Below are 15,873 nucleotides of genomic sequence, written 5' to 3'. Positions count from 1 at the left end.
ACTTCTATCAGCAATAATGGGCATTGTACCTCCTAAAAGGAAATACTGATCAGATTTTTTTGTCTTTCAGTCAATTTAATAATTTAATTTTACTTCTTACACAAATATTAGATGTTCATATCTAAACTGTATTTCTGACAAATGAACTTATGAACCAATCATGCATTTTTTTTGTGCATTTGTTTCATGCATCTTACCTGAACCGATGGGATGAATACGTCCACAGGCAGCACCTAAATTTGGGTCCTTTTTCATTAGATCAACCAATAAGAGCACAGCTTCAGGCTGAAAGTCAATATCCCCATCCATAGCTAGAAGATAGGTGTTTCTGGCGATAACTTCCTTTTGATGAACTGATATTGGTTTTTCCATCAGTCTATGTCCAAGCAAGTAATACATATACATTACCTGGAAAATAATTTCATGATTTAAAAAAAAAAATGAAAATTGTCTTCTTCTTTACTTTATAAGTTAATCTTGTTCTGGATGCACAAATTGTCTACAATCTCATCTTAAATCTTGCTACACGTAATCTAGCAGCCAGTTCAGAAAAAATAACTCTGCATTGAAAAGTGATGTGTTTCCACATTCTGTACATGTTTGTGCTGGGTGTTACTGTATTTACTAATTCTACATTTAACTGTTCCAGCTTCTGTCACAATATTTTATTTCACATGTTGTTTACTTTTATGTAACCTTTTATTCTTCTGAAAGATTTCACTTCTGCACTTTGTATTTTATCCACAATTCTTTTTGTGAAAACCCAGTATTCAATATTGTGAAGAAGAGCTGAAGGAATTATAGATTTATAAAATTAAGCATTTGTTTCTCTAAAATTTAGCCAACCTGACAGCCCAAATAGCAGTACCACAATGTTTATCTGTCTTGACATTGTTATTAACAGATTTACCCCATTAAGAGGCATATGTTTTGCATATTAAGACAACTATCACAAATTCATTCAATTAAAACAAGTAAACTTTCACTATGTACTAAACCAATGGGTGATTAATATTATAGCCAACATTTCTCCTGCAAATACTGATGATTTATTTGTATACTGAAGTCCAGAAATCTTTTATTGTGGTTACACAAATATAGGAGGCTGGAAACAACAACATGTTACATAAACAATAAAAGAATCACACAAAGTTGTGACACTTCCAGCAGCTACAAAGAAATCTTTATTCTTCTTCTATCTGAAATGTTTCTGCTTATTCAGGTCGTTCACAAAGCCTCTCCCAATCTTAGGAGCTCTGTTTCCCATTTATAACCTTAGCCTCAGGCAACTTATTGTATGTAAACATTCCCCTGTGCCCAACGTTGGCAAGCTCTTTTATAGTTGCTGCAACTATGTGGAGATCACTTGCATTTCAAGTGTCATAATTTGTTTCTAGTACATAAGAGAAAACTGCCACCTATTAAAATAACAGACAGAAGGACCGTGCAGTATTAATCAGCAGATGGAGGAAGGAACTAACAGTTCTGGATGCCAGGTAACAATTTTTTCTACTTTTAAATGCATATATTCGTCTATCAACAGTATTTGTAACCAAACTTTCTGAAGATATGCCTGTTTCACTGCAAAATATATATCAACAGAAACAGAAGAAATTCATTTCCAACCAGAATGTGTGATTGGACCAATACTACTCAAATTAGATATTGATGAATGAGTGAACGAAATGTAACATCAAACTTTTGTTATATGACCTTATCTGCAATGATGCACTGTATTTGTCCTTAAAAAAAATAATAAAAAATAAAAAAAAAAACAAAAAAAACGTGGTAATAATTTATAAAGTAAGTCATATAATAAATAGTACATCTGGAAGTGGAGTCAAATGAAACAAAACATACTGTTAACTGCCACTGTTTATTTATCTCCAGGACATATTTCAGAGGTTTAAACCTTCATCAGGTGGATTTACATTTGTTAGTATGACATATGTGTGTGTTGTGGTGCAATTTTTGGAGCAACTTGTGGCTCTGTCTCCAGTGGTCACAGCTTCCTTTCACCGCCATAACATATCACATGAATATTGCCATATTTTGTAAACTATAGTTTCCAGATGCCACCTTTGTTTACAAAATATGAAAGCGTACACATGATATGTTACAACAGTGAAAGGAAGTTGTGGTCACTGGATACAGTGCCACAACTTCGAGGCATTTCTGCCTGCTTTATTTATTTCGTTTGTTGTTCTCGGCGTTGACGTACTGCGTTGCTACACTGGCTGAAAAATGGGGTTTCTAATTTGAACACTGACTACTGTAAATAATATGGCCGACAGATGCACGGTTGCATTTCACTGTCTTTTACTTTCACTTTTCACAACCCCCCCATAAACACATTTAATATGGCCAGTGAACTACTGTTTAACTTTCCACAAGCCTCATTAATAGGTTGTAGGTGAATGCCCACATACTGCTGCAATAGTTTACTATTGAACATCAATGGCAGTAAAAACATAACCATAAAGTTCACAGTTCTTGAAGAATAATCAGGTATGTTTGCAGCAGACACTGTCATTGTTTTTACACATGGCCTAATTGTGCAATACTTGTTTTGCAGTTAAGTTGAAACATTGTCGTAGTTCTAATCAACACAGGTTTCTTGTCTGAAATTCAGCTGTGGGCTGACTGTCTTGTGACCAAAAATTGGGATCTTATATATCATCACAATAATAGGTGCTGAAACTACATATTCTTCAAAGTTAAATGTACAGAAATTACAATTAAAACTTAACTAATTAAAGTAACTGAAAACATCAAAAAATTGGTTCATTTTAACAATTTCTTCTACTACAACTGTTAAGCTCACTTATTTATTTAAAACACGAAATTAACATATATAGTTATGCAATTAATACTTTTGACAAAACTGTTAATTATTTTGGAATTACTTAAGGGCTGGCTTTGCTGACTTGTTTTCAAATAGAGCCAAATAAATACTATAAGATTACTACTATTTCATCTTCCAAACATTTGTAATTAGTATAGAATTTATATTTGTTTATAGGTCAACATTAGAATTTAAATTATGAAACAGTTACTGATTTCACCCTATAATGAAAGATACTAACTAGGAACAGTTGAAATAAATTAGAAAATCAATTAGATAGATAAAACTAAGCACAAAATTAGATCTGGTGTTATATTCTTTAAAACTAAGGGTCAATCTTTCCCTTTTATGGAAATGCGGATTAAAACTTATGTATGTAAATGGTAAATAGTTCAAACTGAAAAAACGAATTTAGATGGCAAAACAAGAGGGGAATTAAAATTATCCCAGCTTGCTTCATCACAAGATCCTCCAAAAATCATAATACAACAAACATACATCCTACTCTCAAATGCAAATCCACCCGATGATGGAGGTTTAAACATTTGAAATGTATTATAGAGATAAATACACAGTGACTGGTAACAGCAAACTTGTTGTTTCATTCGATGTCAATAACAGTCACAGTAAAGTCTAAACTAAAATGTTCACATTTAAAGTTATATCTGGAAATAACAACATAGGGTGTGAAATGGAAGGAACACACAGGTTAAAAAGGTTTTTCTAGATGAAAAAACGTGTGATTAACTCTTATAACTCATTATATATGTTAAATTCAGGATACACACCTGACTCCAACGTTTCCTGGTTCTAATTTTGTCACCATCTTTAAGGTGGCAATATATTTTTGTCTTGCCTGGAAGGGTCCACACAAGACGACCACCATAAGGTGTTGGGTACTTTACAGGTGGCCTCAGTCTAATAGTTGTGCCATGAACAAGTGTAGCAGCCTCATCAATTACTGACACTAGCAGCTTTACATAGCTATTGACAACTCGATCTCCATCAGTTGTTTCAAAAGCATCATCAAATAATATGTGTGCTGTAAAGAGAGGAAACATGTCAGCAGTTACATCACATCTTTTATCAACACAATGATTATGTAATTGCAAAAATAGTTTTCCTTACAGCTGTAATCTAGATTGTTATGTTCAGTTCAGGCAACTGTAGCCACTCTGCCGTAGTGTGGCTACAGTTGCCTGAGACTGCAGTTGTGTGTGAGAGTTGCATTTGCATGAGTGTGTGTGTGTGTGTGTGTGTGTGTGTGTGTGTGTGTGTGTGTGTGTGTCTGTCTATTTTTGACGAAGGCCTTATGGGCTGAAAGCTTTATTTGTGACAGCCATTTTGATGTGCCTATCTGCAATTCAGCATCTCCGCTATACAGCGAGTGGCAACTTTCCATTTCATAATACTGTTACATTCCATCCTGGATTTTCTTAAAATAGTTTGGCCACATACAAAGAATGGGAAAAGAAAGAATACCAAGAAGAGCTTTAGAATGAACAGAACCTGGAAGACCATGAAAAGATTGAGAGATCTGGTCATGGATAAAGCGAATCAGAGAATACTACAATAGAAGGAAATGCTGAATGATAAGCGTTTGGGAGACAACCACCTAAGAATTGCACAACACAAGCTTTAGTAGGAATGGAAATTATGAGCTTCAATGAGTATGCTGAACACCATTGTTTTGTTAGGAAAAATAAGCCATAAAAATGGTAAAAAGTGAGTATGGATAGCATATGAAAATGTTAAGAATGTCATGCATGTTTGTGTCTTTTTAAATGATTTTTGGGAGTACTGCAGCCAAATGAAAACGAAAAAGGAATGCAAGCTACTGATGAAGAAACTGAAGTGCTTTACAATTTCCTACCCAAACTATGAAGTGTTAAACCAAAATATTTAAAATTTGTGGAGACTATTACCATTGCAAGTAAAACAGATATACCAGGTTGGAATGCCAGCAATATAAAGAAAAGTACATAACAGTCTTTCTGTTGTGCCTACCTGCAACTCAGTGTGTCACCTTTATGTTGAATAACAACCTACCCTTTTCATTATATTGTTAAAAAGGATTTAGTCACTCTGACTGATCAGAAAAATATTTGGTAGTACTTATGGAAGCAGGTATGAAAAATTTATAAAAGGTAGATTATACAAATCAAAAGTTTCACTATAATGTCCTTTCATGTCAGCAGGGTTCATAAACACTTATGATGTAATGAACAATGCAGATATATGACAACCCATCTTCTATTGTCATCTGTGGGCAGAGATGCTGAGTCATCACAGCAAAAAGTTTCCTCTGCCACAGGGGAGGTACATCGACATCCCAACAGATGGGGATGCATGTATGCAACTCCATGCTGTTTTATGAAACTATAAATAGTAAGGGACTTTTATGTCCCATCAGGCTGGAAAGTGTTGAGAGAAACAATATGCGACTGTTAGTTGAACATCCTATGAATACCAAAGTATTTCTGAATCACTGGGTACTACATTGCAAAGTTTCACCTGATGGAGGTACTTGCTTCAAAGCCCAGTTGATTGCTAGAGGGCATGTCCAGGAAGCAGGAATCAGTTATGAAGATGCATTTAGCCCTGTTGCACATTCTACACCAGTAGATCTTAGCTACAGGTAGCTACAGGGCAGGTAGGTGCTTAAAAAAATCTGGTAAAAGAAATTGATGTGACAACAGCTTTTTTGAATGGTGTACCTTAAGTATATACAGAACAATCAGAATGTTTCAAAGAAAATACAGATCATGTGCATGTCTTTTTGCCTATTTTAATTTAAACACAATGACAATACAATTTTGTCATATGATGACATTGTTGGAGACCATGGCTGTTATTTGAAGACAAATGTTGATGGTGTTGAGACAGCAACCAGCCACAAATTTATTTCAAGTTCCTTTATTCAAAAATTACAATTCATCATCAGATGGCTTTCATGCTTTCATTAGAACATGTGGTGCATTTTTTTTACACACCACGTGTTCCAATGAAAACATGAAAGCCATCTGATGATGAATTGTAATGATTCAAAACTGGTACAGTATCTTTTGAATAAAGGAATTTAAAATAAATTTGTGACTGGTTGCTGTCTCAACAATGACAATAGGGTCATAATTTGTGTTGTAGATGGCGTAATTCTTGGCAGAGACAAGAAGAAACCACAGCTTTTCAGAATTCTTTACAATGTGAATTATGTAGATATACAGCAGGTAAACATGACAGTATTCTTGGCATAACAATACAGCAAAATGAAGATGGAACAGTTATGATAAGTTAAGAAAAATACACAAAACAAGTATCGGAAAAATTTCAAATGCCCAAATCCTGTTTACCTCAACTCCTATTGGACATGAAGAGGATGATTTCAATGAAGCAGTTTCATCCTCTGTCCTCTGTCACAAGGCAAATGGATGTTTTATTTATCTTCTAATATCAACTCATCCATTACATTTACGGTGAATAACACTGTTCAAGCTGCGGAAAAACCAACTACTGAGAGCTGGAATATATGATAGGGTCTGCCTTGATAGCTTGAGTGGTCAGAGCGGCAGTCTGTCATGCCAAGGGCCTGGGTTCGATTCCTGGCTGGGTCAGAGATTTTCTCTGCTTAGGGACTGGTTATTGTGTTGTCCTAATTATAATTTCATCATCAAGGCAACAGGAAGCCACCACTGGAATCACTTCCCTAGACACTCATGCGTTGGACCTCTCTGACGAGGCTTTCCTCATGACAAGACCTGCCACAAGGCAGACCGCAAAGTACATAGTAGTATTATGATAGGGAAGAAGCTTAGGTGGTTTATAATGATGCTGATTTTCTTAGTGACAAGCAGACAAGGTGTTCAACAACCAGCATTGAGATGAAGTACTCCTGTGAATCAGTATCAGGGGCTAGTCTGTTGCAGAAAGTAGTGGGTTTGTCTAAGACAGAAGCAGAAATTATTTCCACAAGTGAAGGCGCCAAAGAATTAATTTTGCTGTGTCACGCACTAATTGAACTAGCTGAAATACCTGAGCAGCACTTATCACTGATAACGCTACTGCATTAAAACTAGCAAAAAATTCTGAATACGATCAACAGTCAAAACATATATACAGACTTGATACTTTCATGTTCACGACGATTTCTGAATGTTGAAGTTTTGTTGGAACATATTGATCGAAATAACCAGCTGGGCAATATTTTTATGAAGCCTGATGAATGAGTTTGATTTCATTTGCATGCAGAAAGACAAACAGTAATTCTACATTTATATATTTGATTGATTTTTTGGGATTTACTGTGAACTGCTGTTCCACTGTATTTTGAAACATCCATGACTTATGTATAACACCTTTGTAATTAATTTTGGTACTGAATAGTTCTGATCCACTGAATAAAGCATTCATAAATGAGAATGAGTTAGTCAAACTTAATATTTTTTTAAACTGATTACTTATGATATTTAATGAAGGCAGTGAGTAATAAATTAACTCTTTGACTGAAACTTCCTGGCAGATTAAAACTGTGTGCCGGACCGGGACTCAAACTCGGGGGCATGTGCTCTACCAACTGAGCTACCCGAGCACGACTCACGCCCTGTCCTCACAGCTTTACTTCTGCCAGTACCTCGTCTCCTACCTTCCAAACTTAACAGAAGCTCTCCTGCGAACCTTGCAGAACTAGCACTCCTGAAAGAAAGGATATTGCAGAGACATGGCTTAGCCACAGCCTGGGGGATGTTTCCAGAATGAAATTTTCACTCTGCAGTGGAGTGTGTGCTGATATGAAACTTCCTGGCAGATTAAAACTGTGTGCCGGACCAAGACTCAAACTCAGGACCTTTGCCTTTCGCCCAGGCTGTGGCTAAGCCATGTCTCTGCAATATCCTTTCTTTCAGGAGTGCTAGTTCTACAAGGTTCGCAGGAGAGCTTCTGTTAAGTTTGGAAGGTAGGAGATGAGGTACTGGCAGAAGTAAAGCTGTGAGGACGGGGTGTGAGTCGTGCTCGGGTAGCTTAGTTGGTAGAGCACTTGCACGTGAAAGGCAAAGGTTCTGAGTTCGAGTCTCGGTCTGGCACACAGTTTTAATCTGCCAGGAAGTTTCATATCAGTGCACACTCCGCTGCAGAGTGAAAATCTCATTCTGGTAACTCTTTGACTGCTGTGGACAAGTTAATTCACTCTGTTCCACTGCTCCGCTGGTGCTACTGTCATGTTTAAGCACAACCTTTCGGTTTTACTACAGTGCTATTGATACGTTTAAGCATTCAAAGCACTTCTTCATTGCTTTGGATGTGTTAATGCATTCTGAGTCACAGGCACCTGTGTTCTACAAATGTGTATTTAACTAAAGTTGTATTTCTGCACAATACCTTCAGTAGTTGCTCAGAGGTCCAGTTCAATGTTTGAGTGTGTATCTACATTTGCTGCTGTGGTCCCTTGTTGGAGAATTCATTTTTGCTTTGGATGTTGTCATCAGGTTAACTTAATGTTCTTCTTTTCTACAAGACAGCTGTCATGTTACCATGGTTGCACAGATTGAGAGATCGTGCAGGTACATACTAGGACTCACAATGAGTGTGAATTTAACAAAATCGCGAAGTAAAAGTTCTCAGCCCTTTACATCCGTTGCTGCAGCACACCAGTTTGATGGCTGTGCAAGAGGAGTAACCAGTAGCTATTCAGAATCCAAAGGCTCAGAAACTGATAGTTAAACACTTTAGAAACAAGCACATCTTAATGACACTTTTGATTACAAAAAATCCAATTTCCAGACATTAAAGCACATGTTTCATGACTGGGCTACAGGACACAAAAATCAGTTGGTTAAAGTGTCCAGCATACTGTCATTTTTTCTTATATTTCAGTCAGAAGACCTGTGGCAGCTCATAGCTGACACAATGAATCAATTTTATGTCTACACCAGTACAAATCCATGCATTTTTGACGGTCAAAATGGAAAGACAATGAATTTCAGAATGTTTTTTCCATAGACCCAGAAATGAGAGATTCTCGTGAGTCTGGAACAAGCCAGAGATTACGCCATAAAAAACATAAAACATTTCAATATAATACTCACTACCCTGATCATTTGTGAGGAGATTGCCACAGTAGGTGAATAATTTACAGTAAACTGGAACAGCTAATATTTACAGAATTAATACACTGCCAGAATGAAAAATAGTTATGCACTTTTAATAACTTTTTTATACACAAAATACCTACATCTACATCTACATCTACATGACTACTCTGCAATTCACATTTAAGTGCTTGGCAGAGGGTTCATCGAACCACAATCATACTATCTCTCTACTATTCCACTCCCGAACAGCGAGCGCGAAAAACGAACACCTAAACCTTTCTGTTCGAGCTCTGATTTCTCTTATTTTATTTTGATGATCATTCCTACCTATGTAGGTTGGGCTCAACAAAATATTTTCGCATTCGGAAGAGAAAGTTGGTGACTGAAATTTCGTAAAAAGGTCTCGCCGCGACGAAAAACGTCTATGCTGTAATGACTTCCATCCCAACTCGTGTATCATATCTGCCACACTCTCTCCCCTATAACGTGATAATACAAAACGAGCTGCCCTTCTTTGCACCTAATATTGAGTATAGTTACCAAGTTCTGTCAAAACTGAAATCTAACAGACATTTTTACTTAAGCTGGTCTAACAGTCCCTGTTAAGATGCCGTATTCACCTACAGAGCAAAAGGAGTTGTCTATTAAAATAGTCTTTCAGAGTCATTTTAAACTGCTTTATCTGAAACCACAAGTTTTTCATGGTTACTGGCAATTTATTGAAAATGTGTGTTCCTGAATGTTTGACCTCTTTTTGGACCAAGATAAGGTTTTTAAGTCTTTTTTTAGATTGTTCTTATTTCTAGTATTGATACTATGTATTGAGCTATCGGTCAAAATAGAGATATATTATTTGCAACAAATTTCATTAAGGAATAAATATATTGAGAAGCAGTGGTTAGTATACAGAGTTCCTTGAACCAGTTTCTACACAATGTTCTTGAATTTACACCACAACTGAGTCTCATTACCCACTTTTGCATGATAAAAGCTCAGATTTTGCTCAGCTTGATCTGCAAGCCTTCATATGTTATACACAAACTGCAAAGAAACCTCTTACAGGTGCTGAACTGAACATAGTGGGTCTTTTCAAAGTTTAATGAGAATGAATTAGCTTTAAACCATTTATTGATGTCAGTGAAATTTTTATTAGCAACCATATCTAAATCCATACTTGACTTATATTAAAAACAAAGATTCCAAGACTTACCAAGCGGGAAAGCGCCGGCAGACAGGCACAATGAACAAAACACACAAACACACACACAGAATTACTAGCTTTCGCAACCGATGGTTGCTTCTTCAGGAAGGAGAGGGTAAGACGAAAGGATGTGGGTTTCTCCTTCCTGAAGAAGCAACCATCGGTTGCGAAAGCTAGTAATTCTGTGTGTGTGTTTTGTTCATTGTGCCTGTCTGCCGGCGCTTGCCCGCTTGGTAAGTCGTGGAATCTTTGTTTTTAATATATTTTTCCCATGTGGAAGTTTCTTTCTATTTTATTTACATCATCATTAATTTGAACCCAACATCTATACTTGACTTGCTACTTATTGCAATGTATCTTAGTATCTTACAATGTAACAGCAAGAGGTCATTAATACACACAACAAAAAGCAACTGATCCAAGATGGAACCTTGAGGAACACCACATGTAATTAATTTCCAGTCACATGAAGACAGACTGCTTACTGGAGAGGTTTTTCACAACACCCTGTGTTTCCTGTTATTTACGTAAGACACGAACCATTTCGTAGCACTGCCGGTGACACCATAATATTCTGATTTACATAAGAGAATGCTGTGATTCATACAGTCAAAGTCTTTTGAGAGGTCACAGAAAGTAACCTCTAGTTTGTAATGTAATGAATTAAGAAAATTTTCACTGTGCGTGTAGATAGCTCTCTCTATATCGGAACCCTTAAGGAATGCCAACTGTGACTTGGACAATATATTATTTGCAGCCAGAGGAGATGCTTTAACACAAACTTTTCAAATATTTTTTTAAAAAGCTGTCAAAAATGAAATTGGTCAATAGTTTGATGGTATCTCTTTACCCCTTCTTGTAAAGAGCATTAACTTCAGCATATTTTAGCCAGTCTGGAAATATTCCACTGATAAGAAACTGATTACACAAATAAAATAGAAAGAAACTTCCACATGGGAAAAGATAAAACACACTCTCTGTGTGTGTGTTTGTGTGTTTTGTTCATGTGCCTGTCTGCCGGCGCTTTCCCGCTTGGTAAGTCTTGGAATCTTTGTTTTTAATATATGATTACACAAATAACTACAGATAGAACTCAACTCGCTTGAGCACTCTTTGATTAACTTCATTGATATGTTATCATAACCGCTATAATACTTAGATTTTAAGGATTTTTTGATAGATGCTACTTCTTTGGAAGACGTGAGTGTCATTTTCATTCTCCTGAAGTTACTTGTAAATTCTGGTCGCAGCAGTCCTGGATCTATGGGGCAGGGGGGTCAAACTGGGATATGTGCTCAAGGCGGCAATTTCAGGAGGCACCAAATTCATATTCTTGAAGCAAAAACCTGATTTCACAAAGTGCCTAGCATCCAGTGTAAGTTTGTCTACAAATTATTGATATGATTTTTAAAAGCATCCCTGTTTGTTTTTGAACATATTCTAAGTTTATTTCTGAATGAATCATAAGTTGATTTTTGAATGTGTGCATAGTGTACACAATGTATCTGCTAGGGGAATCCCTGTCACACCTAGAAATAAAAAGCTTTCCTGCAGCCAAAAGGGGACGAGGCTATACAAGCTGAGCCAAATAAACCCGAGTGGGTGAATGCCAATTGCTGTTCGTTTATGTGTTTGACGGGGTGTGCAAATGATCAACATTGTTATAATTATCAGCAAAATCCATAGATTCAGGCTACCAGAGCAGAAATAAATGGTTAACATAAATAACAGGTAAGAAAGGTTACATATTGTCTTCTCAGTGTATCCAAGAAAATGAAATTTTCACAGAAAATTTTTGCCAGAACCAGTTGTACAGTTCCCAGTTAGGAGCCACTTAAATTCTATTCATTTAACAGTGTGGAAAATACATTGTACAAACATGTAATAATGCCTAACCGGACATTAAATGTGGGATAACTCAAACACTTATTCTGACAGGGTTAATGAATTTAACCAGAGAAAATGTTTCGACAGTGGCAAGAATAGTTACAGAATTAGTGATGACACAGTTGTTTGTTAGAATGAGGAAGGAGAAAAAATAAGGACATCACACAAATTATATGGAAGAAACATGATGATTCCAAATTTATACAAAAATTTCATACTACTGCTTTTTGATCTCAAGCTTGAGGAACTGGATATCATATGAATGAAATGTGAAACTATTTCCTAACATAAAACTATTTGCTTGTAGTAGGCTTGATATGCATTTGACAATGGTACTTCATGAATTACATTCTGTTGTGTTATTTATGTAATTAAGGTACATAAAAATGACCATTTGCCTCAAAACAGTTTCAATTATTTGGCGTGTGTTACAATTGTTGCTATATTAGAAAGGCATATTTCATTTTATCTAGCAGACAGTGACAAAATAGACGTGATCAAATCCAGAAATCACGCTAATCTTGGGTACTATATGTGTTAACAACATTTTCAGTAGGCTATTAGACAATGACATTTTGATTTTTCATGTAGCAAAACGTTTGATGAAGTTTGATGAGGTAATAGATTCTTTCACACAAAGGAAAAGCATGCAGTTTAAAGCTGTAGCAAATCAGAGAGAAAAATATGGTGCAATCTAAGGATTCAAGAAATAGATAATGTCTTGCTTGTCTCTTGTCTTTACTGGTTTTATGTTTTTCTATATCAAATTTTATGTCACACAGAAGAGAAAGTTATTAGCTTGTTGTTGTTGTGGTCTTCAGTCCTGAGACTGGTTTGATGCAGCTCTCCATGCTACTCTATCCTGTGCAAGCTTCTTCAACTCCCAGTACCTACTGAAACCTACATCCTTTTGAATCGGCTTGATGTATTCATCTCTTGGTCTCCCTCTACGATTTTTACCCTCCACACTGTCCTCCAATACTAAATTGGTGATCCCTTGATGCCTCAGAACATGTCCTAACAACCGATCCCTTCTTCTGGTCAAGTTGTGCCACAAACTTCTCTTCTCCCCAATCCTATTCAATACTTCCTCATTAGTTATGCGATCTACCCATCTAATCTTAAGCATGCTTCTGTAGCACCACATTTCAAAAGCTTCTATTCTCTTCTTGTCCAAACTATTTATCGTCCATGTTTCACTTCCATACATGGCTACACTCCATACAAATACTTTCAGAAACGACTTCCTGACACTTAAATCTATACTCGATGTTAACAAATTTCTCTTCTTCAGAAACGCTTTCCTTGCCATTGCCAGTCTACATTTTATATCCTCTCTACTTCGACCATCATAAGTTATTTTGCTCCCCAAATAGCAAAACTCCTTTGCTACTTTAAGTATCTCATTTCCTAATCTAATTCCCTCAGCATCACCCGACTTAATTCGACTACATTCCATTATCCTTGTTTTGCTTTTGTTGATGTTCATCTTATATACTTCTCTCAAGACACTGTCCATTCCATTCAACTGCTCTTCCAAGTCCTTTGCTGTCTCTGACAGAATTACATTGTCATTGGCGAACCTCAAAGTTTTTATTTCTTCTCCATGAATTTTAATACATACTCCAAATTTTTCTTTTGTTTCCTTTACTGCTTGCTCAATATACAGATTGAATAACATCGGTGAGAGGGTACAACCGTGTCTCACTCCCTTCCCAACCACTGCTTCCCTTTCATGTCCCTCGACTCTTATAACTGCCATCTGGTTTCTGTACAAATTGTAAATAGCCTTTCACTCCCTGTATTTTACACCTGCCACCTTTAGAATTTGAAAGAGAGAATTCCAATCAACATTGTCAAAAACTTTCTCAAAGTCTACAAATGCTAGAAACGTAGGTTTGCCTTTCCTTAATCTTTCTTCTAAGATAAGTCGTAAGGTCAGTATTGCCTCACGTGTTCCAGTATTTCTACGGAATCCAAACTGATCTTCCCCGAGGTCGGCTTCTACTAGTTTTTCCATTCGTCTGTATAGAATTTGTGTTAGTATTTTGCAGCAGTGGTTTATTAAACTGATAGTTCGGTTATTAGCTAATAGGCAATAAAGAGTACAAATTTTCTGAAAAGTTCTTATTCTCCTAGTCACAAATAATCCCACCCAGTATTAATTGTGAGGGTACTTTTTTTTTTAAAAAAAAGTAAAATGTTGTTAGGGTGTCAAACCAACTGACTGGGAGCAGGAAAGGTACCACAGGACATTTTTATTTCCACTGTCCTAAATATAGGTTAGATGGCTTCCGTTACAAAGTATACACATTTGAATTCCACAGAGTGAAATACAGTTAAGTGCGGTAGAGGAATGCTTTGTGAAGACATGTGGCACTGCACTTTTGCAAACTTAAGACTGAATAAAAAGTTTTACATTTCCTCGAACATACATGTTTTATACATCATACTCTTCAGAAAGATGTGTGCCACAAAATGAATTTTTTTTTTTAATTAATTCTTTTAAATTTTTGACGTCCTGCCTCAAATGCACAAGGGTTGGGGTGGGGGGATATCTTAGATCCGGGCCTGGGTCTCAAATACTCCATTGCACTGTTTACTGAACCTGATAACCACAAGCTGTTGGTAACAGAAACGAAGTAGTTGTTTAAGAGGTTTGCAACACTGCACGAACTTGTTGTATGTGGCAATTGGTACTCCAGCTCATACCTGCTTCCATGGCTTCACAACCACATGACAACTGCATGTGGTAATTTTCATAAGAATAGACATGATAAGTGAAAACTGCAGAGAAAATTGAGATAAGCAGAAACTGAGTTTAAGTCAACTGACAAGATGCTTGCTATCAAGTGGTGGGCTAATGGAGAAATGTGGATGTTCACCACATGTAACACAACTCAGTTGGTTGAACCACTGTAGACTGAAAGAAATATTGGTGAAAAGTGAAAAAGCTCAATGTCTTGTGGAATTACAATTCAAGTAAGGGTGTAGTTAACAATTACGTCACTCAGTAAGACCAGTGTGTAAAAGTTTTTTCTCACACTCTGGGATTTTCCTTAAATGATAATTCCCTCCACAATTCAGTTACAGGGCAAATATGGCACTTGCAGACTTTCATGTCTGTTGTTAGGGAAATTGTAGAAAAATATACAACAGCACAGAAAAAAGTTGGCAAGGAAGGTGCTCCAGCAATGATAATTCTCTATGATTTACAGGGAGGCATTTTCTGAATGTTATTGTGAGTGAACATTCACAGAAAGTTGTAAATATCAATTAAATTCGCCAGCAGCCATATTACTGAGATATTTTATTTTATCTTGACTACCAGTCTTTGCATTCAAGTGTATATCAGGGTGTGCAAAGCAAGCTTGCAGAAAGCGACAAGTGATCATAAAAGCAATTAAAGCTACAAAATGAAAGTAGTGGCATTAAACTTAATCTCTGGGTGCATCCATCACAATAGAATAAAATGTGTACATATTTGTTAGTCATAAAACAATTTAACACCATGGAATTACAAGAGAGGTTGCAAAAATGTGCAATCAGGAGCTCTGCTGAACAAAGCAGAATCTCAATGTAGACAAGTGTAATGTGCTGCAAATACATAGAAAGAAAGATCCCTTATCTTTTAGCTACAATATAGCAGGTCAGCAACTGGAAGCAGTTAATTCCATAAATTATCTGGGAGTACACATTAGGAGTGATTTAAAATGGAAAGATCATATAAAGTTGATCGTCGGTAAAGCAGATGCCTGACTGAGATTCATTGGAAGAATCCTACGGAAATGCAATCCGAAAACAAAGGAAGTAGGTTACAGTACGCTTGTTCGCCCACTGCTTGAATACTGCTCAGC

General features: G+C 36.5%; 1 protein-coding gene across 2 annotated transcripts in view; it reads right to left on the bottom strand.

Moving 5' to 3' along the window:
* The window catches only part of LOC126272657 (chitin synthase chs-2-like), a 248,861-nt gene that overhangs the window by 107,149 nt on the left and 125,839 nt on the right, over positions 1-15,873 (bottom strand). For both annotated transcript variants that reach the window (XM_049975666.1, XM_049975667.1), the window contains 2 exons: positions 3,634-3,887; positions 198-408 (listed from right to left, as the gene is read on the bottom strand). In XM_049975666.1, the coding sequence (XP_049831623.1) occupies positions 198-408; positions 3,634-3,887 (465 nt within the window). The remainder of the gene's footprint in view (positions 1-197; positions 409-3,633; positions 3,888-15,873) is intronic.

The sequence above is a fragment of the Schistocerca gregaria genome, chromosome 5, assembly GCF_023897955.1.
Source record: "Schistocerca gregaria isolate iqSchGreg1 chromosome 5, iqSchGreg1.2, whole genome shotgun sequence".
Classification (NCBI taxonomy): Eukaryota; Metazoa; Arthropoda; class Insecta; order Orthoptera; family Acrididae; genus Schistocerca; species Schistocerca gregaria.
This window is presented reverse-complemented; position numbering and strand designations above follow the sequence as displayed.